This window comes from Carassius carassius, chromosome 34 (genome assembly GCF_963082965.1).
Source record: "Carassius carassius chromosome 34, fCarCar2.1, whole genome shotgun sequence".
NCBI lineage: Eukaryota > Metazoa > Chordata > Actinopteri > Cypriniformes > Cyprinidae > Carassius > Carassius carassius.
Genome location: NC_081788.1, coordinates 18,523,905 through 18,547,983, shown reverse-complemented (window position 1 = coordinate 18,547,983; position 24,079 = coordinate 18,523,905). Strand labels below are relative to the sequence as shown.

Here is a 24,079-nt window from a genome sequence, read left to right as displayed (position 1 = left end):
ATGAAGGGGACAAAAGATAAAATTTAGAAAGATATTAATCAACCATTTGAATACTAATGAAGATGAGTCCCATTCAATGTCTAAAGGTATTTTCCTGGTGACGGTTATTTTTAACATCTCTTAAAAGTGCTAGATTGACCAAATCTAAATCTAAATCTAGTAAAGTAAAATAAAAGCAGTTTTGTTACTTCTAATTGAAACTAAAATTGTTATTAATGATTTTTGGTCAAAGAAATTAAGTTAAAATGCAATAAAAGATAAATATTAAATGGGAAATGTTACCTTGGCAACTAACTTAACTACATTTAGTTTTACTAAATTTACTAAAATTACTGAAATAAAAATCAATGAAAGCTAATTCAAATTTCTATAATAGCATATAAATAGCAATACTAAATAAACATATAATTCAAGGGTTAGGCTATTTTCAAATACAAAATTTTCCTACCTTTAATTAAAAAATAAAATAAAATAATAATAATATATACAGAAGCAAAGCTTTTTAAAAGTAAAACCCAACCTGATTGTATCTGTTACAACAAATGCAGCATGATAAAGTAATAATCTCTTCCATTTTTGTCCTATAGAGCTAGGATACATTTAGTTGGTTGCTTTGTTTCTATTTCTGCAAGGTTGCCCTGGGTAGCCCCGCCCACTGTTGAATATGATTGGTCTAAAATCAGCTCAACATATATATTAAACATGACCTATCTTCTAATTGGCTGAGATTGTAACACACAGCAGTTTCATGTTCTTTTTAAGACAGACTAATTGCTGGAATCACACCAGAAAACAGCACAGTTATACTGTGAGAAAAACATCTGTTGTTTATGGTGATTTTTTCTGCTCAACCCATAAGGCTCATGTAAAGCTACATTAAACACCAACATATAATCACCTCCCTCCACAGTCAGAGGTAGAAACTCCAATAATGCATATTAGTCAGTGAGGTTTGTGTTTTCAAAATAGTCTAATACAGTGCACTAGCAGAAACATATTACTGAAATAAATTTAGACTCAACTGACTGGCTAAATGTTCAAATGGTAATCTTTTCAGAGTTCTATTCATTTTAACATATCTGCCTTTAGAAGATAAGACTATTATCACCAGAGTGTCAGAGCGGCTGACAGAAACCCGCTCTGTCTCACATCAGAGAGAATTAAATATGAGGCCTCACCCCAACTAGAAGGTTTATTATAACCCATGCAACCTGACACCGTGGATAATAACTCTAAGTTAATAGGACTCAGTATTGGGAACTTCATGTACTAGCTTATAATTAATGATTCCCTCTTTGTAAGATTAACTAAGAGGCCTGGTTTATTAGCTGGATGACAATCCTTCATTCAGTGCCTCAATCAGGCAGCGGGGGCTCCGTGCAGTCGAGTGCTGGCAGGGAGCTGGTTAACACTGGCTGGATTTAATAGGGAGGTAGTGGAGAGAGGGCGAGGTACAGCACACAGCACAGCCGACACCTGCAAACACTTGACTGGACTCGTACAGAGAGGCAACGCTACTGTCTCTGAAATACTAACGGAATTTCTCCTCATGATATTGTGAAAGATGACAGTGCGCCTGGAAATGGGAAAGTTTTTTTGAGCTCCGCATAATTCTCAAAGGGTTAACCGGTTTATGAACGCTAGCTAGTACTTTAACTGCGCAAACTGGAAACTTTGGCAACTGAAGAAGAACGAAGAACGAGCCTACAAACAAATGGACATTGACGCGTTTAGGTGTGTTTTGTGACCTGTGTTCGCATCGGACAGCTGCGTGCCACGGAATGTAACATCTTCCATTTTAAGTTACCTGGACAAGAAGTAAGTGGCTCTTTAAAGAAAGAGAAATGTTTGAAACATTCAGTATCGTGTTTGTTTGATACGGTTTGTGAATTTGCTCATCTTTGAGGTCTTTGTTTACATTATCATGTCACTTACAGGCTGTGTCTCAAACAGTGATGTGCCTAACAAGAGCACTTGTGCAACATATGAATCTCAAAAATGCAGCTGACTCGGAAAATGCATAAACTCTAAAGAATGAAAAGATATTTGAGGTTCCACAAATGGCTTTACCGATGAAAGGTTCTGAACCTATAGGAACCAATTAAACAGAGTCAGTTCACTGAGTTATTCACAAAACGGGACATATAAGTTTTGTCTAATTTTTACTCTCATTTATAATGTTTTCTACCAAGTCTTATTTTGGTGGGCTGTTCACAACTATTGTCTCAGTGGTCCACAAGGTCCTGCATCTTTCATAGATGCCATGAGGTTCCCACATCAGCCTTCATTGTCCACTTTACACCCACACGACAAAGTTGCTCAGAAATTATACGTTTTCTGTTAAAAAAAAACTCCTTTGGCAACTTTAGAGGACTTTGAGGTGACATTTCGAAATGCACATTATATGTTCAGTGGGAAAATGTATTATTCATTCACAGCCCCAACTGAAAAAGTAATGCATTAAGTTAACATCATAACAGATCAGAAATAATGACAGATATATAATTTGTAGGTTTCTAATCCTATATTATACATATGTAGAATAAGAAAGGGCTTTAATCTACTATTTCTAATAGTACTTATTTTAGTTCAGAGGAGAAGTTTTATTGCAGCTGGTACACAGTTCAAGGCAGAGCTGGCATTATAAAAGAGGCTAAAACTGTTAAATGTTCGGTTTATTTGGTCTTTTAATCAGTCCATTGATTTATTTGTAAAGTGAACTTTGTCTAAAATACTGTCCAGTGCCCTGGCTGTACAACATTTGGTGGTTTGTGGTATCAAACAGCAATGCTGGATGTGTGGGACACTCAAAATCCTGTGCAAAACATGAAAAGGCACTTTTCATCAAGTGGTCATGATTTTAAGGCTGTTTCAAAATTCACGTCCTGTGCTCGTAGCGATTGAAACATAAAAAATGTATTTGATCAAGGTCCTTGCTCAGGGAACTTGAGGATGTTTTTTGATACTAAGACGAATAAGGTGGAGATGAATAAGGAATTGATTAGTAACTCAGTTTATGTGCTTATGGGTGTAAATACTAGTTAGAATCCTTTAGTGCACCACATGAAGGTATTTATGCAATTCTCTTTTTGTAACCTTGATTCTTACTAAATGCCTCTTTTTTTGTTGTTGTTGTTTCTCTGGTGTATTTGCATGCTGATTATTATTTTTTAATATGTTTCTCTAAAAGCTTCTGTCCTTGATATAATGATGGACTGTTTTGGTGGTGTAGAATTTCCACCAACCTATTGAAGTTATTCAAAACCAACCTGCTGCTTGAAAGACTTAACAGTGGAATTCTGGGATCCATGTGAATCGTATCTCATCAATTATTGAACAGTTATTGAGGCAGAGGAGGAAAGAAGGTCTGAAATCGATTGAGAGACATCTTGCCCTGAGGGGTTCACTGGATCTGCCTTTATTTTGGTATTGTTTACTGGCCTTAGTGAAATATTAATCTTGCCAATCATACACTATATACTGACTTACCTAGAAGCTTTGCCATCCATACTAAAATCTCTTGCTTTTGCCATCATCTTTTTTTTCCCAGGCTTTTAGTGATTTTAGGAATTGTGTGCTTTTGAGGTTTCGCATAAGTACATGTATGGTCACTATAGAGAAATACAGTGGTCCCAAAATGAATATTTTTATTTTATTACATTAGAAATAAAATGTCAAACCACATGGCTAAGAAAAAAAAATTGCATGTGGCTTTTTTTGTGATTACTTATAACCAAATGGTCTCAAGATGATAATTTATTTATTAATTTATAATTTTTGGGGGAATCTCCTGAAGGTTGCTCAGGTGTCCAGACATAGTAACTATAGATGCAGTTCATCACCATCACGTTCCACTAATATTTCCGAACTACAAAGTGTCCAAATACTTTTTGTCTTCATTTCAAACAATAAATGTAATGTTTTATAAATTTAAATCTTTCTAAAATTCTATAAAATAAATGGAAAAATTGTTTGAGGCTTTATTTATTGCAATGACATGCTTGCTTTTTTTTTTTTTTTTGATGCTGCTAGTCCTCAAATGTTTTGCATCCAAGTTTATCCTTTGTTAATAATTTTTCGCTTTCCTTGTCAGGAGGATGAAGATGATAAGGATAAAAGACTAAATTAAGTAAATATTCTAAATTGGTCACTTTGTTCTATTCTGAGTATTCCTTGAAGACATTATGAGGTCATGTTTGGGAAGAGAGCTATGAGAGAACTCTGAGGTGTTGTCTTTGTGCTTAACACACTTTGAACATTAAGAAGGGAATCTTTTTATATAAACAACCCTTTAAAGGCACATCGCTAAATATTCACATGGATGCTTTTCCAGGCACATTTCAAAGAGCCCAGATATGGATAATTAATACCTCTACAAACCTGTTGACATAATGTTTCAAGCGTAATGGGGAACATTTGTCATGAGAACAGAAGTAGTCTTTTCATCAGTTATAATTTGCAAACAATTTATTGGACTTCAATACTTGTCAATGTTTGGATGTCTGCCTTTTTTAATTTTAATTAAATGTTGTATTTATTTAGAGCAACCATTGCTCAAGTTCACAAAATCTAAATGAATATTAAAGCTTTTTATCCCTCCCCTAATTTTGTCTTAATTCAGGGGAATGATCTGAACAAATGATGTTGTTATTTTTTTGTGCATTTCAACATTCATGTAGCTTTTTTTGATCACTACGTAAATGACACACTTAAATTCCCATTTGTCACAAGTGCCTCTCTCTCTCCCACACACACACACACACACACACACACACACACACACACACACACACACACACACACACACACACACACACACACACACACACACACACACACACATTTAGAAAGAGATGCACTCATGTATACACTTCTCACTCTCTACACATACAACAAGCCTCTTGAGACGGTTGTCATGACAGTCAGCGGTGCTGGGGGTCAGAGTGGGGTCAGACCGGACTCTAGGGGTTGGTGGAAGGGGGAATCAGGGCATAAGTGATAATTTAGTGATGTCATGGTGGGTCTGGGGAGGCGTCCACCTTACGAGCAAGTGCATTCTTAATGCAGATTGTAAATTATATCATTCACTCAGACAGGTTTTTCACGCCTATTCCCAAATTTTTTGGTCTTCATATATCACGTATTCTCAATGTTCTTTAATGCATCCATTCAGGCTTCAAAGCAGAAGCACATAACATGACTTCAGAACGCTGACCCCCTCATAAAGCCCCCCTCATCACCCCCATCCCTGTCCTGGTGCTACATTTATAGAGAAAGGCACAATGCAGCGGCGTCAATAACAGTAAGCAAGAGCGCCTAATCCCTGCAGCTGTCAGTCCTGGGAGTATTAAGCCTCCATTCTGAAGATTCTTGGGTCTTTGCCAATCAAAAAACAACAGTAGTTGCTGTGAGAGTCCGCTGATGACCAAACGATCTATTCTCTGGCTGGAGAGGATAGTGGATGTGAAGAAAAATAAAGTCATCACATCAGAAGGGCATGAAAAGGGTTGGAGGGGGAAAAAAAGATGCAGGGCGTTCATCAGCCGTTGACTGGTCCAGTGATGCTACACTAGTCACACTGTAGTGTCTGGTTGTTCTCAGACTATCTGGAAAATGTAATGGATGACAAAAGAATAAAAATAAATGTTGAGTCAAATGTTGAGTGAGGGATGCCAAGAATAGCAAACTGAAACTTGTTAACTTAGAGATTCTAACCCTTTCTTTTCTTTGAATACTCTTTCTCAGTTGGTCTTACTTTAGGTCTCAATGGGGTTGTGAACCGATTGTGCAGTATTTCGGTACCATATCAGTTGTATCACATTAGTTGTTTTTCTTTAATTCATCAGTTGATATCGGATATTAAATTTACTCTATTATTATAAATATACTCAATTTTTGCATTTAGATGAAGTTTTTCATCATCTAACTATCAGTTAAAATACATCTTTAAAAACAATAATTTAATCTTAAGAAAATTACAAAATAAATATAAATTTGTATACTTTACAGTGTACTTTTGTTAAATAATACAATTATTTATTAAAATAATAGAATTTTTTAAGTAGAATTAGTGCTGTCAAATCGATTAATCGCGATTAATCACATCCAAAATAAAAGTTTGTGTTTACATAATATATCTGTGTATTGTTTATATTTATATGTATATATAAATACACACACATGTATACATTTAAGAAATAAATGTAATATATTTATATTTACATTTACATTTATTCATTTAGCAGACGCTTTTATCCAAAGCGACTTACAAATTAGGACAATGGAAGCAATCAAAAACAACAAAAGAGCAATGATGTGCTACAACAAGTGCTACAACAAGTCTCAGTTTGCTTAAAGCAGTACACGTAGCAAGACCTTTTAAATAATATAATAAAAAAAAAATGGAATAGCAAAAAAAAGAGCAAGCTAGTGTTAATATTTATATTTATATATCTTATATATTATAAGATATATATTATATATTCATCCCCACAGCCGATGCAATCCGATGGGACACAGCAAAATCATATTCATGGATGAGCTAATGATTTATGAGTAAAATAAAGACTTCGTTTGTTTTTGCATGTTTTCTACAAAACAAAATTCGAAATCGACCGTGTATGACGCCATTGCAGGCAACACAATGACACTATGGACACAGTCCATGTCACTAGTTAAAATTGCTTAAACATTCTTCGAAAGATTTGGGATAATGTAAGTACACAAATCAGCAAAATATATAACACCGTTCAAGTGGTTTTTGAATACTTTAATAATGAAAAAAACAAAAAAACTTATCACATATTGTGCCTTTAAATCTCCTTTATTCTTTTGATGCAGTGCATGACAACATTGCATCCTATCATGAGGTCCCCTGATGCTGAAAAACAGCTGTCAGCTATGAATAGCAGGGGCCATGCTGGTGGGGTAATTGTAGAGGAATTCAGTGTTTATCATGTAAATAAAAGAAGAGAGGCCATTGAAACAGGTGTTGGTATGCACCGTTAGGGCAATGTGCTGTTCGCCCCGCTTTGCGTAAAGTCTCTCTAATACTCCTGCTCTCAATTTGAAACATTACAACACACAAGCCCCACTTTCAGGGATCTGGTTTTGCCAGAGGGGAGGGGAAGCATTGTGGCAGGGATTAGGAAAAGAGACGGGCAGAGTTCATGTGTGCATATTTATGTGTGCATCTATGGCTTGAGAATGATGGAGTGCATTAATACTGCGTGATGCAAAAGTGCCTTTTTTGTTATTTATAAATTAGTGCCTTTTTTATTTTCTGATTCGCAAAAACCTATGTGGCGCCTTTTCTTTCTTTTTGTATGAGGAAATGTTTGTTGCTTGGTGACTGCACAACACCGCTGACGTGTGAAGGTGAAAATATCACTGTGGCTTTTGGTCACTTCAAAGACCCACAGATAAGATGTTCGGAGCTTAACAGCCTTTGTAAACAGGAGCTGAATCTGGGTGGAGAAGCTTAACCAATGACTCCAAGGCTGTCTACCCCGCCCGGGTTTCAATGCACGGTCCTGGACCTTCGTGTAGGGGGCAGCCAACATTAGAGCTGGAGAAGGGCCACAATTCCCTCAACAGTGGCACGCACTTAGCTCCCTGACACTAGAGAGCATATGCGTGTTTGTGAAAACCTTCACTCACTTGCTAAGCGCACAACATGAACTTACTTTAGACCTGGCCCTGAGTAAGCCAATCTGTTATGCCACTTGCCAGTATACTTCAGGACTGGCTGTTGGCCATTTTTGCAAAAACATGCAAAGGCTACAATGGATTGTTAGTGTGTCAAAAAACAATGAAAAGTCCCTAATAAAAAGGCTCAATGTACTGTGTTAATAAATTGAAAGAATGGTTTATATTTCACAGGTGTTTTAGTTTATTGTATTTTAGAGTTAAAAAAAATTACCAGTTCATTTTGTATTTTATTTTTTTGTATAGTTAAAAAAATATATAAGAGATCTGATTTTTTTTATTCACAGTTTGTCTGAACATGTGCTTTTGAAAAGTGTGATTTGATAATATAAAATACAATACAATTGCAAAAACTTTTTCTCAAATTTAAATATGTATTTGAGCACAATTACAAAGAAACAGCAAGTAATGTAATCTACTTAAACATGACATTAAGTAGAATATTTTTTTATTATTTTGTATAACATGGTCCAAAAATCTTTGCATTTACACAGTTTTTTACGATGTATAAATTATACTGACCTGTTTATTTAATCTTAAAATACTGTAATAAAAAGTCTTTAGTAATAAATCTCCCCGAAATTTACCCCAAAGTATTTTACAAAACAAGCCTTTATATTTGGATTAGCAACTCTTAAAAATGCATAAATAAACAAAAAAAGTTTTCCATGAAGATGTTTTACAAGGAAATAGTATTTCAGTTTTTCTGCTCCAACATTTTATGCTTAATTGTGTTACTTGTCTTTGGAATTGATATTTACTAGTAATTTCTAAGGGTAAGTTGTTTCTATACCAGATTTTATTCAGTGTATAAGCTGCTGGCCTGGTTTGCTTGTTTAAGGGTGTCTTGAGTTCTTGTCTGACTGGAAGATCAGTCGCTAAACTAGTAAAACTCCATTTTTTTTCTCAGCAGGGAAGGTAGAAAGTAAAACTGAGTTCCTGGTAAATGATTATTGTATTTCTTCTGTGGTGGATGTTGAAACATGACCTTCTTGACCTCTTTGTACAATTGTTAGTCCCTGGGGGCTGTTTTCCGAATCTGTGGCAGCTCTATTGGTGAGCTAATGCGTCACGCTAATGAGTGCTAGCATTGACAGCAGACTGCATTAGCCCCGCCCCGCCTGCGTTCTGAGAGGTGATAGGGTTGACTGCTCCACCTTTTCCTCTCCACCTCAGTGGTTTAATTGCTTGGGCTAAAGCTCTTGTTACTTTTCTCTCTTTCTTTCCCATTTTTCTAATGTTTACTCAGATTTGCTAACTGAAAAGTGGTCACAAAATGTTCAGAGGCTTTGGGGTGCAGAATATGCTTTTGAGTCTCACTTTCTTCACAGGAGAATGAAATGTAGCCTGAGGATTTGGAGGGGATTTCAGAGTTTTGGAGTTTATAGTTCAGCTTGTCATGTAGCCGTATATCTTAGGTGATGTAAGGTGGAGTGGTTTATCGACACGCATGCTTTACTTTAGATCTATTATGTTGTTTTACCCAATGATTGTGGTATTTTTGGCCTTTAAAAAAAATAGCTATCAGATACTGATTATCTCATGAAACTGCAAATTAATCTAACATAGACTCATTGAAAAAACATGCCTCAAAACTCCAGACACACACACACACACACACACACATATATATATTATACATACACACTGAATAAGTGCATGTTTGTGTGGGGTAGCTAATATTTAAATTGCGATCAAAGCTCGCTAATTATTCATCACAGTTCAGATGCCACATGCCAAGCCAACTTGCACCTGTTGACTTAAAATGTGAAAAGGAGTGTCGCTTTGAACTCATCGTGACCTCTCTAAATGTTGGATAAAGTGCGGATATGAGCATCGGCGTGACACGTGAGTGAGTGAGCGAGCGATTGTAATGAAAACGTCAGGTCACGTATAGCCTATCTTGTCTCTTTGAATTCTAAATCTGGATTTATACATGCGCATTATCTCATAAAATCCTCCATGTAAAGAGACTCACCCAATCGAAAAGTGTGAGAGGCAAATTTATGTTTTATTGAAAGTGCAAACGAACACGTGTGATTTTCCAAACTGCTGCAATATGTACATCAATCAACACATTAAAACATTGGCAGATTCCGCTTCATCTGTTTTAAATGAAGAAAATTTAACATGCTTTTAGCATCACTCACTGGACAGTTTACTTTGAAACAAGAAGTAACGTAATATCATTTTGCAGAAATGTCACCACAGGCACATTTTTCAGAAGAGGCTGGTTTGAGTTCACATAAAGGGATCACGTAAAGAGGTCTCTTTATAGTTGTATTGAGTTTTTATATGGTTTTATACATTCTTTTCTTGTTTTGTCATTGGCCTATTTATTTAATGACTATAGAGCAAACAAAACCTCAGAGAAGATGTGCACATGCTCACAAAAATTATTATTCTTTGCAGATGTAACTCATTGTCAGACAGTAACCGTTCCTGGCTAAAATTCAGGATGTCAATAGTTTGACAATAGTCTCTGATCGTACGCCTCTGATTTCCCCCCATGGGCTGTTCGCAATGTGCCTCTGGAGATCAGGTGGCCCAGATAAACATATGCAATCTGTCACTGCCCACAACTGATAGACAAAACAGCCACCTTCATGCAGATTTCCCATCTATTTTGTTGCACCATTTACCAGAAATCAACCATCTAATAACAAGTAGAAAACATTTTTTATGGATGGAAAAAAATGACTAGTGGAAAACTAACCACGTTCTTAAAAAAAGGAGCAAATTAAGCAAAATCAAATGAAAGTGGACATCAACTCAGCCCTTTGATTTCTGAGGAGCTCATGTTTCTGGTTTATTTGGCATGCAGGATTTAGCCTGATCATCCATCTTTAGTGATGCTGTCATTGTGTTTTGTGTGTCTTTGGTTAAAGGTTGCTGGCTGGCCACTGTGGTTTAAAAGCACAGTGTGAGTCTCAGTTGAAGCTCTCAGTTAATTGTGACACTTTTTGTGAGTTATAGGCTTTTAGGCCTCTTCATCTCATGAAAAGCCAACAGTAAACCAACCCACAGAAGCAGTGATGGGTTTCCTGATTTCATCAATCTCGTGACTTGTGCACAAGGAATTTAAGATGAAGTCACCCATTAGAACCCATCTATCATTTTCGGGGTTTTAAACCAAGTAAACAAACATAGATGAAACAAAACAAATAAAGATGATCAGGTTTCCTTACTCTGTATTTGAGGCATCGAAGAGAACCAAGAAAAAGAATGCAATGAACATGATGAACATAAACTGAATGTTTGGTATACATAAGCACCAAAAAGATTACATTAAAGGGTGAAGATGTCGAAGAGGATACTGGACAGACATGGAAGGACGAGTTTACTGTCACTGTGAGACTGATGAGGACCAACAGGTCTTCGAGTTGAGAAATGGCCTGTCTTCTGTGGAGGAATCTGTGGCACAGGGTTATCGGCTCTAGACAACCCCTCAGAGCTCAGAAATGGCCTTCTACTTGATTCTGAAGTTTCTCAGATCCTTTTTACTGACTCTATGAGCTGTTGGAAATGCACCCTTGAATTTCTTAGCCGTATAGTTTGGTTCATAAACAACCGATTCACTGAGATTTAACATTCTTTTAAATGGGGGACACGCAGGGTGTTGGTCATGTGATCAATCATGTCTTGCTTTATTCCCTGGGGCTCCCCTGTTAAAAGTCTTTCTTTGTTGGAAGCCCATTGAAGAGGTCTGTGTATTTCTCTTTAATTAATTTAATGACTTACAAACTGTCTTTTAAGATGTTTTACTTCTAGATTCAAAATGACCTCTAAATATCACCATCTTCTCAAAAGCATGAGGTTCTGTAAATTAAATTTGTCTTATTTGTCAATTAGAGCTGCTCTAAAGGGTCCTGTGAGTGAAAACGCAGACTTTGGTTCAGCAGGAGGGAGCCACTGCAGTTGAATCATTGAGGGAAAGTCTCCCAGAATCCTTTGTGTCGGGTCGCCCCATGACCTACTGTTTCCACATACCCAGGCTCCTTAATGGTAAATGTGCTGCGCTATTGGTTTTCTGTATTCATGCCTGCTGCATGGAAACTAATTTCCACTTGAAGAGGAGCTCAGCTGGAGAGAGAAAAATAGAGAGTTTTAGAGACTGGGACAAAAACGAGTGTAAAGGGAGAGAGAGTCTTTGCCAAATTATATTTTTTATTCGTTTTTTTTTTTTTACCAGAAATGTAATTATTTACTCTAAAGATTTGTGTAGTTTAATTGCATATACATTTTCCATCCATTTGGATTACAATTTTTTTTGCATAAACAAACTAGTAAACCTAACATGATGCATTTGTCTGTCATACATAAATGATACATGAATGAGATTTTTGTAATAGTTCATACTGAATATGTTTTAAATACACCGTAAACAGGATTATATATTTATGATCAATAAATCCATTTTATTTACATTTCTATACATTTTAACTAATTGAGTCTTGCTTGTTCAACAGGAAGCTATGTTCAAACTTTGTTCATGCTTTCTAACAGATAAAGGGCCAGATTTACTTTCAACTTGCGCCAGCGCAAACCGTTGTTTGGTGTTAAAATAGTAGTCTGTGTTCTTTAATTTGTGCATTGTCAGTAAATCACCCGCAGAATTTTCTACTTCTATTATATTTAGAAAATATGGCCCTAAATGTATTTGTTTTCACAGGCCATTTATACTTTTTTTAATTTCTTCACTTTAAATCCACGTCCAGATAATGTTTTTTAGACCTTATCCCTTGTTTTTTTTTTTATCCATCTGTTTTTCATCCTTCCCGCTGTCTGTCTCAACCACTGCTGCTCATTTTATTGCATCACCCTTGTCCTTGACCTCTGTTTATTCTCAGATTCACTCAGCTTCCTCTCCGTTTTATAAGAACCTCATCATTCTGTCGCTCCTTATGCAGGTGTGGCTCACTTATGCAGACACACACACAGTGATAATGACACCCCTGTAGTCACTTGAGGCATATAATTAGAGAGCAGACATGTGCTGACTCTTAACGATAGGTATTCTCCAGGCTACAGGACTCACCCATGACTGCACCCTCACATTTACAGTGCATCTCAAAATAAAAGATGCACTCCCTCAGGTTCAGAAATAAAAGCATGATGCAGATAGTTTGGAACTGTACTGCCATGTGTACTGTTAACAAACAGAGAAGTCAAAGCGGTGTATCATTACCGATAATCAATGTTGGGGTACGAAAAGTGGCGGCACTAATAATTTAACTACAGTTTTCAGTTATGTCACAGTAGTTGTTATCAAAATAGTGTAGCTATTCAAGTAACTTAAGTATTTTTTTATTTTTTTTTACCAAAACAAGCTCTATGTTCGTATATGCTTTTGTACTGCACAAGCAAATTTACTCTTCATTCATGAACAAAATGTTGACTCTTTTGAAGCATTTATCTGATTCAGTCAACCTCTTAAAAATCTACAAAATTATTAATTTGAAAATATTTATTTGCTACAAATTTTTTATTTGTTACTTGATTCTTTTGCATTAATTGGGGAAGTATAGTGTAAATTGAATTGTTCATATATTATTCAGTGCTTTCATTCAAATCGAGATTCATATATTTTTTATTAGTAGCCTGTAACTACACGAAGTTTGACAAGCTACAGTTTTCAAATAAGCTTCCTCAACACAGCAGCTAATGATGTTGTTATATTTCAGTATTCGAAATGCTCTTCTTTTGTAATGTTTTTCATATATTTACATGTAAACATGACAAGTGAGCCAAAAAGGAAGCAAATCAGACATAATGTGGGAGCGCTCGGCCTCTCCTGTCTGTCTGGATCTGTAAGATGTGTTTGTGCCAGATTTGAATCTTCTGAAATCTTTCAAGAGTAGCAGACAGTGAAGAATTCAGCAGTGCTATTGTTTTATGACTCTCACACATTAGTTGTGCTAAATATGTACTGTAATATCTTTAAACCAATTGGTCTGCTTCAGATCCTAAAGTATATTTCTATGAAGCGTTTCTCGATCCAGTTCAAATTAATTAAACATTTATCATAGATAAAGAGCGTTGTCTTTGTGGCTTTTGTTCCTCTGTCATTTTTCATCACTTGGGAAAGTGTCATTTATCCTGGAAGAGGGCCAAAGTATGGCGCTTCATAGCGTGTTACAAAGCAACCTCAGCGAAGATGCCGTTAGTGGTAGAACCACTAAGCCTGTTAAATAACAGCATAGTATACAAAGTGTACTTTTGTGGTTACACTAATTGTTGTACAGAATTTTTTAATACCTCCAGACTTTGGTGTCACACGATCTTTCAGAAATCATAATAGCGAATGAATACAGTATGAATGCTTATGAAATATTAAGCTTCACATTGCTTTTAAATTTCCCAAAAATTGGTTAAAAAATATGGTAATCAACATTGTTGTTGATTGAGCTTAACTTATACTTAACATTGGACTATTCATTTATACAACAAATATGTTGTACCTCACTGTAAACTTCACTTTAAATTGAGTTAAAGTAATGGAGATATTGTACATATAAATCAGCATTGTTCTGAGTTCAACATCTTTGAGCATTTTCATTATAAAACATGCTAGCAAGTGTTTGCGTTCCTGTTACGGTTATCCCTCATTAAGCATGTAAATCTGTGTGCACAGCTTGCGTAGATACGTGCCCGCCATGTTTAACACCTCAGAACAGGGTGATTTTCTGCAGATACGGAGGCTCACAGTAGGTTTGCCATTCTCAGCCGGCTGGGACTAAGTGTATAAGATTTAAAGCAAGACAGTGTGACATGGATTTGCCGTAGCTGGACGGATTTGGCAGACGTACTTAAGAAACTATTGCTCTCTGACTGCATAGTTTTCTAATCTCTTTTGGGCGCACGTCCCCACTGCAGAAAGACTTGCTGCCCTCTCCCACACAGTTTAACACTGTTTTCATGGAAAAGGCCATTTGGCTTCAGATATCTGTCTTTTTTTCCAGATAAAAAGCTCAAAAGAAAACTAGGCTGTGTATCTATAGATAAATTGAGCTGTTGTGTTTAAATACCTCAATGTTGTGATTTAACTGGCCTGCCCTTGGGAAGGTGTTTATAGTCCTCATGGTGAATGGCTGTAAATGCTCTGAGAAAAGACAGAGAAACTTACAGCCCTGTGTGGAAACAGTAGTCAAATATTAAAAAAGCAACGAGACCCCTTTAGTGCTTTGCTTTCTTTACTCTTCTGGGCCTCTTTATTAAAGGGTGGGACTTTTCTTAGATTTTCAGTGACCTGTACACAAGCCTAAATTCAAGGCTGGATTTTTTTTTTTCGAGGTGGTTTCTATGCTAACAAGACCTGAGCATTGTTGAAATCGCTCTTGTTTTATAGGCAACATTTATGAAAACTAATTGGAACTGTTCATGTATACAGATGCTGTCAGTGAATGAACTTCCTAGTGTGTCTTGATATAACATGCATGAACTGAATGTGTCTTTCTCTCTCACACTTGCAGATCTCGGTGGGTAAACTACTGCTGTCATTATCAAGATGCAAACCCTGCTCCTCATCCTGAGCTTATGTGTCTGGGGTTGTCATGGCAACGCCCGCACAACACCCCGAGTGCACTTGTCATATAAAGGTGAGAAATATGGACTTTCCCTACTTGTTTTTTAAAATATGCACGCACACATTTTTATTTGTATGTGTATTCTTTTCTGAGTTAACAATACATTACTGGGCTTATATAAAGTATTATATAATATATGAATAAAATAAGATTATATAAAATATTAATATGCAGTTTTTCATTGTTGGTAATTAAATGAGCCACTGAGGTGATCATAATTATTAGATCTCATTATCACATAAATTCCCCCTAAAAATAATTGCTTAGTTTTGGGCTAAATAACACCTGCAAAATAACTGGTACCACCATTCAGGCAGAAATGTGAAACATTTAGCAAATGTCAGTGGGTTTTATCCTGGATGGATATATGAGGGAATTTTAAAAGTGTCATTTCCATACCTGGAAGTGTCAGGGAAATAAATAAATAAAATATGAAAAAGTCATGGACATTTCTATAATGAATATATATTTTTGTCAAGTTCTAAAATATTTTATCAGGTAGAAATAGTTTTGTAGTTGCTGATTGAAAGGTTGGTATATGTAATTTACTAAATCTAGTAATCACAATCTACTCTATAATTATTTTGAAAATTTAAATGTATTTTATTGAGTTATTTTTCATTTATTACCACTCCCTATTTTTTGTAAAAAATAAAAAAAATAAAAAAAAATAAATTAAAATAATATTTTGAAAACGCTTTGTTATTATAGCAAATATACTGTTTGAGTTTCTTTAGAAAGTCTGTGGAATGTAGTTATCATGCTTTGTGGAGCTTCTGAGCACTTTGTCATCAGTGGCTTTTTAATGCCTCTCTTTTCTTACTGTTCCTCATGTCACACTTTCTCTCTTTCTCTCTTCCTGTGTATGTTTTGAATCTGACACCAGCATGCCTCATCTCCCAATTAATGCCCTAGAGAGGGGACTACACATCATCCCCTCTGCAGGGGGATGTGTCACAGCGGGGCACAAAGAGATGCAAGCAGAGTGAGGCAGATGTTTGAAGTTTAAAAGTCAAATCTCTCGAACACAAAAGCATTAGCATTTTTTCCCATTCAGCTAGCAAATGGCGGTCAAAGAATGGGCTTGAAAAGATACAGTGGCGTTGTTGAAGAGATATTGTTTTATATAATGAAAGATACTAGGCACAGCTGCATGCAGACACATTTATAATACTATTTTGCCAATCCGTCTGACAGAAGCGCAGCAGCACAACAGGTCAGAGTCTGACATGAATTTGCTTTCGGTTCTCAGAAACTGTCACACACAACCCAGCAGGTGCCTCTGCAGTGGAGCCCCATTACTTTGTGTAATCCATCATAAAGTATTCACACACACACAGAAATGCATCAACTCACACACATACTTACAGTCTCCTCCGCAATGTATATTTAGTTCACAACCTGGTGGCATTCATGTTTTGATACTTCTCCATGCATTATACTTTTTATGGGTTTCCTTGTAAAAAAAAAAATTAAGTATTCTTTCCATAATTTACAGTGTTTCGGAATTTACACAGGAATTTATACTTTCCATTTTTGGTGTTTAATATACACTGACCACTGTTTGTACAATATGTATGAACATATAATGTTTTAAAATGCAATTATATATATATATTATTAATTAGCCCAACTACTGCTGCAGAAAACATCCTCCAAACCATGACACTTCCTCCTCCATCTTTCATTGAATTCTTTACACACTCAGGCTTGAATCTTTTCCCAGTTTGACGCCGAACATAATGTTTCCTAACGGACCCAAATAAATTAAAATTGCTTTCATCACAAAAGTGAACTTTGGACCAGTTCTTCTCTCTCCTCCTCAGCAATGGTCTAGACTTTTGATTCTTTTTTCTGATGAGAGGCTTTGTCACTGCACAGTGAGCTTTTAGTCCAGCTTCTCTTTAACATGCCGAGACACATCCATATCCTGTTCAGTGGTGAGAGATTCCAGCTGCAGTGTTGAACCGATTCGCCATTGAGAGTTTCTGCATTATCCTGTCCTCTCGTGCATTTGTCTTATGTGGATGACCAGCCTTTTGGTGAACTTGAATGAATTAGTGTCATTGTAAAGCTGCGATATTCTAGAAATCCCAGATTTGGAATGACCAACTTCTCTTGCAATGGCTGAAAGGGTCACCCTATTGGCCTTCATCTGGACACCCTCCTGTTGCAGGGTTTCAGTCACTGTAATGCGGCTCACAATATTACATTGTGATTATTTTAAAGGGGGGTGATTCTATTCTATACCCACTGTGTGTGTGTGTGTGTGTGTGTAGATAGATAGATAGACAGACAGATAGATGCGCGCACACAAATACTGTACATACATACAGTCGTGGCCAAAAGTTTTGAGAATTACATAAATATTGGAAATTTGAAAAGTTGATGCTTAAGTTTTTATAATTGCAATTTGCAAATACTCCAGAATGTTATGAAGAGTGATCAGATGAATTGCATAGTCCTTATTTGCCATGAAAATTAACTTAATCCCAAAAAAACCTTTCCACTGCATTTCATTGCTGTCATTAAAGGACCTGCTGAGATCATTTCAGTAATCGTCTTGTTAACTCAGGTGAGAATGTTGACGAGCACAAGGCTGGAGATCATTATGTCAGGCTGATTGGGTTGGAATGGCAGACTTGACATGTTAAAAGGAGGGTGATGCTTAAAATCATTGTTCTTCCATTGTTAACCGTGGTGACCTGCAAATAAACGCATGCAGCCATCATTGCGTTGCATAAAAATGGCTTCACAGGCAAGGATATTGTGGCTACTAAGATTGCACCTAAATCAACAATTTATAGGATCATCAAGAACTTCAAGGAAAGAGGTTCAATTCTTGTAAAGAAGGCTTCAGGGCGTCCAAGAAAGTCCAGCAAGCGCCAGGATCGTCTCCTAAAGAGGATTCAGCTGCGGGATCAGAGTGCCACCAGTGCAGAGCTTGCTCAGGAATGGCAGCAGGCAGGTGTGAGCGCATCTGCACGCACAGTGAGGCCAAGACTTTTGGAAGATTGCCTGCTGTCAAGAAGGGCAGCAAAGAAGCCACTTCTCTCCAAAAAAAACATCAGGGACAGATTGATCTTCTGCAGAAAGTATAGTGAATGAACTGCTAAGGACTGGGGCAAAGTCATATTCTCCGATGAAGCCCCTTTCCGATTGTTTGGGGCATCTGGAAAAAGGCTTGTCCGGAGAAGAAAAGGTGAGCGCTACCATCAGTCCTGTGTCATGCCAACAGTAAAGCATCCTGACACCATTCATGTGTGGGGTTGCTTCTCATCCAAGGGAGTGGGCTCACTCACAATTCTGCCCAAAAACACAGCCATGAATAAAGAATGGTAGCAAAACACCCTCCAACAGCAACTTCTTCCAATAATCCAACAACAGTTTGGTGAAGAACAATGCATTTTCCAGCACGATGGAGCACTGTGCCATAAGGCAAAAGTGATAATTAAGTGGCTCGGGGACCAGAATGTTGAAATTTTGGGTCCATGGCCCGGAAACTCCCCAGATCTTAATCCCATTGAGAACTTGTGGTCAATCCTCAAGAGGCGGGTGGACAAACAAAAACCCACTAATTCTGACAAACTCCAAGAAGTGATTATGAAAGAATGGGTTGCTATCAGTCAGGATTTGGCCCAGAAGTTGATTGAGAGCATGCCCAGTCGAATTGCAGAGGTCCTGAAAAAGAAGGGCCAACACTGCAAATACTGACTCTTTGCATAAATGTCATGTAATTGTCGATAAAAGCCTTTGAAACGTATGAAGTGCTTGTAATTATATTTCAGTACATCACAGAAACAACTCAAACAAAGATCTAAAAGCAGTTTAGCAGCAAACTTTTTGAAAACTAATATTTATGTAATTCTTAAAACTTTTGGCCACGACTGTACATACATACATACATACATAAATGTATACATATGGGTTATGTGTAATTATGTATGAGATTTAGTAATTAACAATATTTATCACAATACAATATACACACATGCATATGAGGTTTATGTTAGTCTTTGAAATATAGTAAGTGTGAATGTCCGATGCTCCCAAATGTTTGCGAGAGTGATTATGACCCCCGTTTGACTAGGGTTATTATGTGCGTAGGTGACAGTGGGATAGATCCCTGTTCTGAGAAACAGGAATGGCTTGTAGCGTTTGAGGTTTATTATTAGCTTGTGTGGTTGCTGTGTTTACCTCGGCCAAATCACAGGAAAGCCCCCCAAAGCATGACAGGGCCCACTGCCAGCAGTCTGCTCTAAAATGCCACAGAGACAACAGGAATGTTAGGAGCTTCAGTTAGTGTCATCCAGCCTGAATCCGTCTCCACCCAACAGCAGAGCCACTGGCTTTGTTAGGATCAGGTTTGAAGTTTGAGTTATGGTCCGGGTTGGGCTTAAAGATTTTGGGACTACCATTCTGGGTATCTAAATGGAAAAATTCAGTTTTACACTCTTGAAATGATTGTTTGTTTATATTTGTATACACTGCCACTCCCATTGCATCTCAAGACCAAGATGATAGTTCACCCAAAAATGAAAATTTGATGTTTATCTGCTTACCCCCAGGGCATCGAAGATGTAGGTGATTTTGTTTCTTCAGTAGAACATTTAAGATTTTTAACTGAAACTGTTACAGTCTGTCAGTCATATAATGGATGTGAATGGGAATCATGGCTTTGAGAATAAAAAAACAAAAACAAAACACAGACAATACCAAATGAAACCCTGCGACTCATGACGATACATTGATGTGCAAAGACACAAAACCATCTGTCTGTGCAAGAAACTGAACTGTATTTATATCATTTTTTACCTCTGATTCACTGCAATGTCCGAACTGTCTGGAGCGCCTTCTCAGCAGCCGGCCCATGACACGTCTTCTTCTTCTTGCTTTACAGCAGATTGTAGACTTGTAACTACATTACCGCCACCTATCTCTCAAATGGACCATTGAAACCTTATCTACAATCTTAGTTAGGAGTTGCAATGGCCCATTTGAGAGATAGTTGGCAGTAATGCACTTATAAGTCTACGATCTACCATAAAGCAAGAAGAAGTTTTTTTTACTCTCAAAGCTGTGATTCCCATTTACTTTTATTATACTGTATCACTGACAGACTGACAAAGGTTTGCGTTAAAAATCTTAATTTGTGTTCTACTGAAGAAACAAAGTCACCTACATCTTGGATGCCCATGGGGGTAAGCAGATGAACATCAAATTTTCATTTTTGGGTGAACTATCCCTTTAAGTGCATTAAGAGAGAAACACAAGTTACACAAGAAACACAAGTTCTGCGAGTTCTCTCTGGAGCTAGACCACTTTCCCAGAGTGTCACTTACAAACTGACAGCAATGCCCGCTTATTAATGTGGGAAACACTTTTGGAAAGGGTATGTGGATAAATTAATTCTATAAACCAGAATTATGAAGTAGAAGATCAGAAATAGAGCAATGGAAGATGATTTTTCATGTGGCTTGACCCCTGAATGTCTATGGGAATGAGATCCACTTATGAAACGCACAGAAATCTTCAAACAGCCCTGAATCTCCAATCATTCATGAAATTCTCCACATCCAGTTACACTTGAGTGTTTGTTTAATCTGTATTTTTGATCATTGATTATGCATATTCAGGGCTCTCTGCTACATTCAACATATTTTCCAAATAAATCCATTCTACAGATTTATTTTGCAGATTTGGCTTCAAATTCAACGCATAAATTGAAAGGCAAAAAGTTTATTTGTTGATAAATTTTTTGATTAGTTTCTCCAATGGTTTCAAAATTAAAGTTACTGTAGCTCCTAGAGTTGCGTTGATCTTTTAGGCAAGCTTTGTGCTGTTGATGGCAATAGATATGAAGACATTATATAGTTTACATAAAAAATAAGTGACCGATTATACTGGAGGTTTTGCATGGGCGCCTTGTGCAATAATGAGGGTATTTCTTGAACGCATCTATCAGATTTGTAGTGATACAACTGTGTTGTTCAAACTTATCTTTGTTGTTGGATAAAAGGCTTGCAAATGAATACAGATGGGGTTCTCTCCCTCATACATGACCATCCAAGTTTTTTGTGCAAAGTGTCTGCTGGCAGATGCATTTATAATGAGGTCATGTAGAGTTTTGCATTTCATCTACAATCAACATTTCCTTCTCTGGAAAAACTCGGAGGAATTCCTCACCAATGAGACACTTTAACTTATGTCCTTTCCTGTATAAAAGGCCTGTTTTTTCCCCATGCTTGCCTCCCATGTCCAAATTATGATCTTGGCCTTTAAAAAAAAATCCAGAGCAGAGTGCCACAGAGGAACCGATTTAACAACATTATTAAAAGTTGGATCTGTGAAGATTCTCACGATACTCTTTACCCTTTTTTTCCCTGTAGTCTGGAATTCAACCTGCAGAGTTTTTGGCTTGCAGCCACAAATTAAACACTAAATAATGTTTGAAAACTTGAAGGTGGGCTTTATAAGGAGACACTGTCCACTTGTATAAAAATATATTGGAAAATCTGTTATCTCAGGGTGGCAGTTTGGTTGAGCAAACTAAAATTTGATACAATCAAACTGTAAAAATGGCACATAGTGGGACAAACATTTTCATAGTTCTTCAGAGAGGAAAAAAGTATAGGGAGTAGTTTGTAAAAATAGCATATGGTCGTGACCGAGTATGTCAGTGTTCAGCCAGGCCTACATGCTCACGATACATGCGTGTGACCAATAATGTGATCTGATCCCTCTCCCTTGTTATATGTCAGATTAAAATATTTTTGGTGCAGCATAACAGTTAAGATTTAAATAAAAGTCAGTTGATCCAGAAACTAGAGTCTGTTAAAGGGACATTTCACCCAAAAACGAAAATTGTAATTTACTCATTCTCAAATAGTTCCAAACCTGTACGAGTTTCTGTTTTTCTGTTGAACAAACATTCTTCAAATTATCTTCTTTTGTGTTGAACAGATGAAAGAAAATCATACAGGTTTGGAACAACATGAGGGTGAGTGATGACTATTCCTCAAAATAGATCTGAATACATCGCTGCATCCTAGAGCATAGAACCTAAAGGAATTGTTCAATACGAGTAAATTCAAAAATGTAAATTCTGTCATCATTTACTCACCCTCACGTCCTTCCAAACCATGTCGTATAAGTCTTACACAAAAGAAGATATTTTAGACAGCATGTCAACACTTAACTCATTGACTTTCAAAAAAAAAAAAACAGCACAAAGGTATTTTTCAAAATAGTGATACAGATTTGGAATGACATGAGGGTGAGTAAATGATGACAGAATTATAATTTTTCAGTGAACTATCCTTTAAAATTCTATTTAACCTGGAACATTCCTTTAACTGGGTTGCTACAAGTGCACCTGAAGTCATTTTAAGCAAAGAGTTTCCTAAAATGACTAGAAATGCAATGAAAACATATTTTCTTATGGAAACTTTGTGCATTTAGGTCATGACCTAAATATTTTGATTTCCTAAAAAAGTATTCGGCCAGAGGGTTATGAAATCAGTGAGGTGGAGCAGCGGCAGCTTTTGGAAAGAAGCTGTCAGGGCCGACTCGCAGACGCAGCAGGAGTTTAGACGAGGTTCAAACTAGAGATGTCCAAAAGAAATATACAGACGTGGATCGTTTGCTATACTTTTTATACAGTCTGTGTCTATTTTCTGTGCAGACTGAACTGAACTGCTGACGCAGCTCCTAATATGCCAGTCTCTTCCAGATTTATTTTTTTAATGAGATGTCCTTGTTCACAGAGGCAGCAACTGCTGTCCACCTGCCTCCAGGCATTGGCTCTGATTACTGTATTAGATGAAATCATGATGCTCCGTTGGACATTATAATCAGAATTTTGCTATAACATACACAAGAAGTTTTGAGATGTGTGTCTCTTAAGGGATCAAATCCAGTTTTCCACTGCGCTTTAATTGAGGGGTCTGGCGTCTTTTTCCTCCCCACAGCATTGCATAATGTTTTTATTATTTTATTTTTTTACAGGCAACGGAGGGGTTGTTAATAAATGGGACATTTTCCCCAACTCATTGTTCAGCATGTTCCACAGCTTATCTTTGTGAATTAGGCAAGAGATTGGTACAACCACAGAGTCTCTCCGCAAATCTGTCTTGGGAACTCTCGACTCAAGTGCACTTCTCCTCTAGTTCTCTGGGACACTAATGAGTTATAATGACCCACTAAATTAAAGGCAACCTCTCAAACAAGTCTTGAGATAATCAGATTTGCGTTGTTCAGTATTTCCAGCCATAGTTGATCAAAAAGACAAGTTTAGCACACAGTGATGCCATCTGTGTAATTTGTTGTACCTTATAGGAGATATTTAACATTTTAACCTTTTTGAATTAAGCATCTTCATGCTCTTCAGCAGCAATGTTATAATGGTTCTGATGTGTGTCCATGTGTAAAAGACTATAAATTCAAATGATTCATTGGAAAAAATATACAAATGCCATATTTTTCCATTAAACACGTTATAAAAACTAGACTGTAACTGTTTTTTTTCTCCCCTTCTTGCTTTAAACCTAATCCGTCTGTTGTTGGCACCATCACTGTAGTTAAATTTGGCGAACATGAAATGTTTGCTATTGGGACATTGTGAGTGGAAAATCTGACTGCTTTTGTCCTCCTTAAATTATGCCATTGTGATTTGATTACATTTGATTTTGACTCGTGGCAAACACTGGCAAAAGTCACAACTGGCCCAGCCAGCTGGAAAAACAATATTAGAAGCAGAACTCCCCAAAAACACACAAAAAGAAATG

The 24,079-nt window shown here is 36.8% G+C and overlaps 1 protein-coding gene across 1 annotated transcript in view; it reads left to right on the top strand.

The window, feature by feature from the left end:
* The first annotated feature begins 1,293 nt into the window (after positions 1-1,293).
* The window catches only part of LOC132114621 (semaphorin-3F-like), a 31,100-nt gene continuing 8,314 nt past the window's right edge, over positions 1,294-24,079 (top strand). Inside the window, exons 1-2 of the mRNA XM_059522837.1 lie at positions 1,294-1,818; positions 15,180-15,305. Coding sequence (XP_059378820.1) covers positions 15,215-15,305 — 91 coding nt within the window. The 5' untranslated portion in view covers positions 1,294-1,818; positions 15,180-15,214. The remainder of the gene's footprint in view (positions 1,819-15,179; positions 15,306-24,079) is intronic.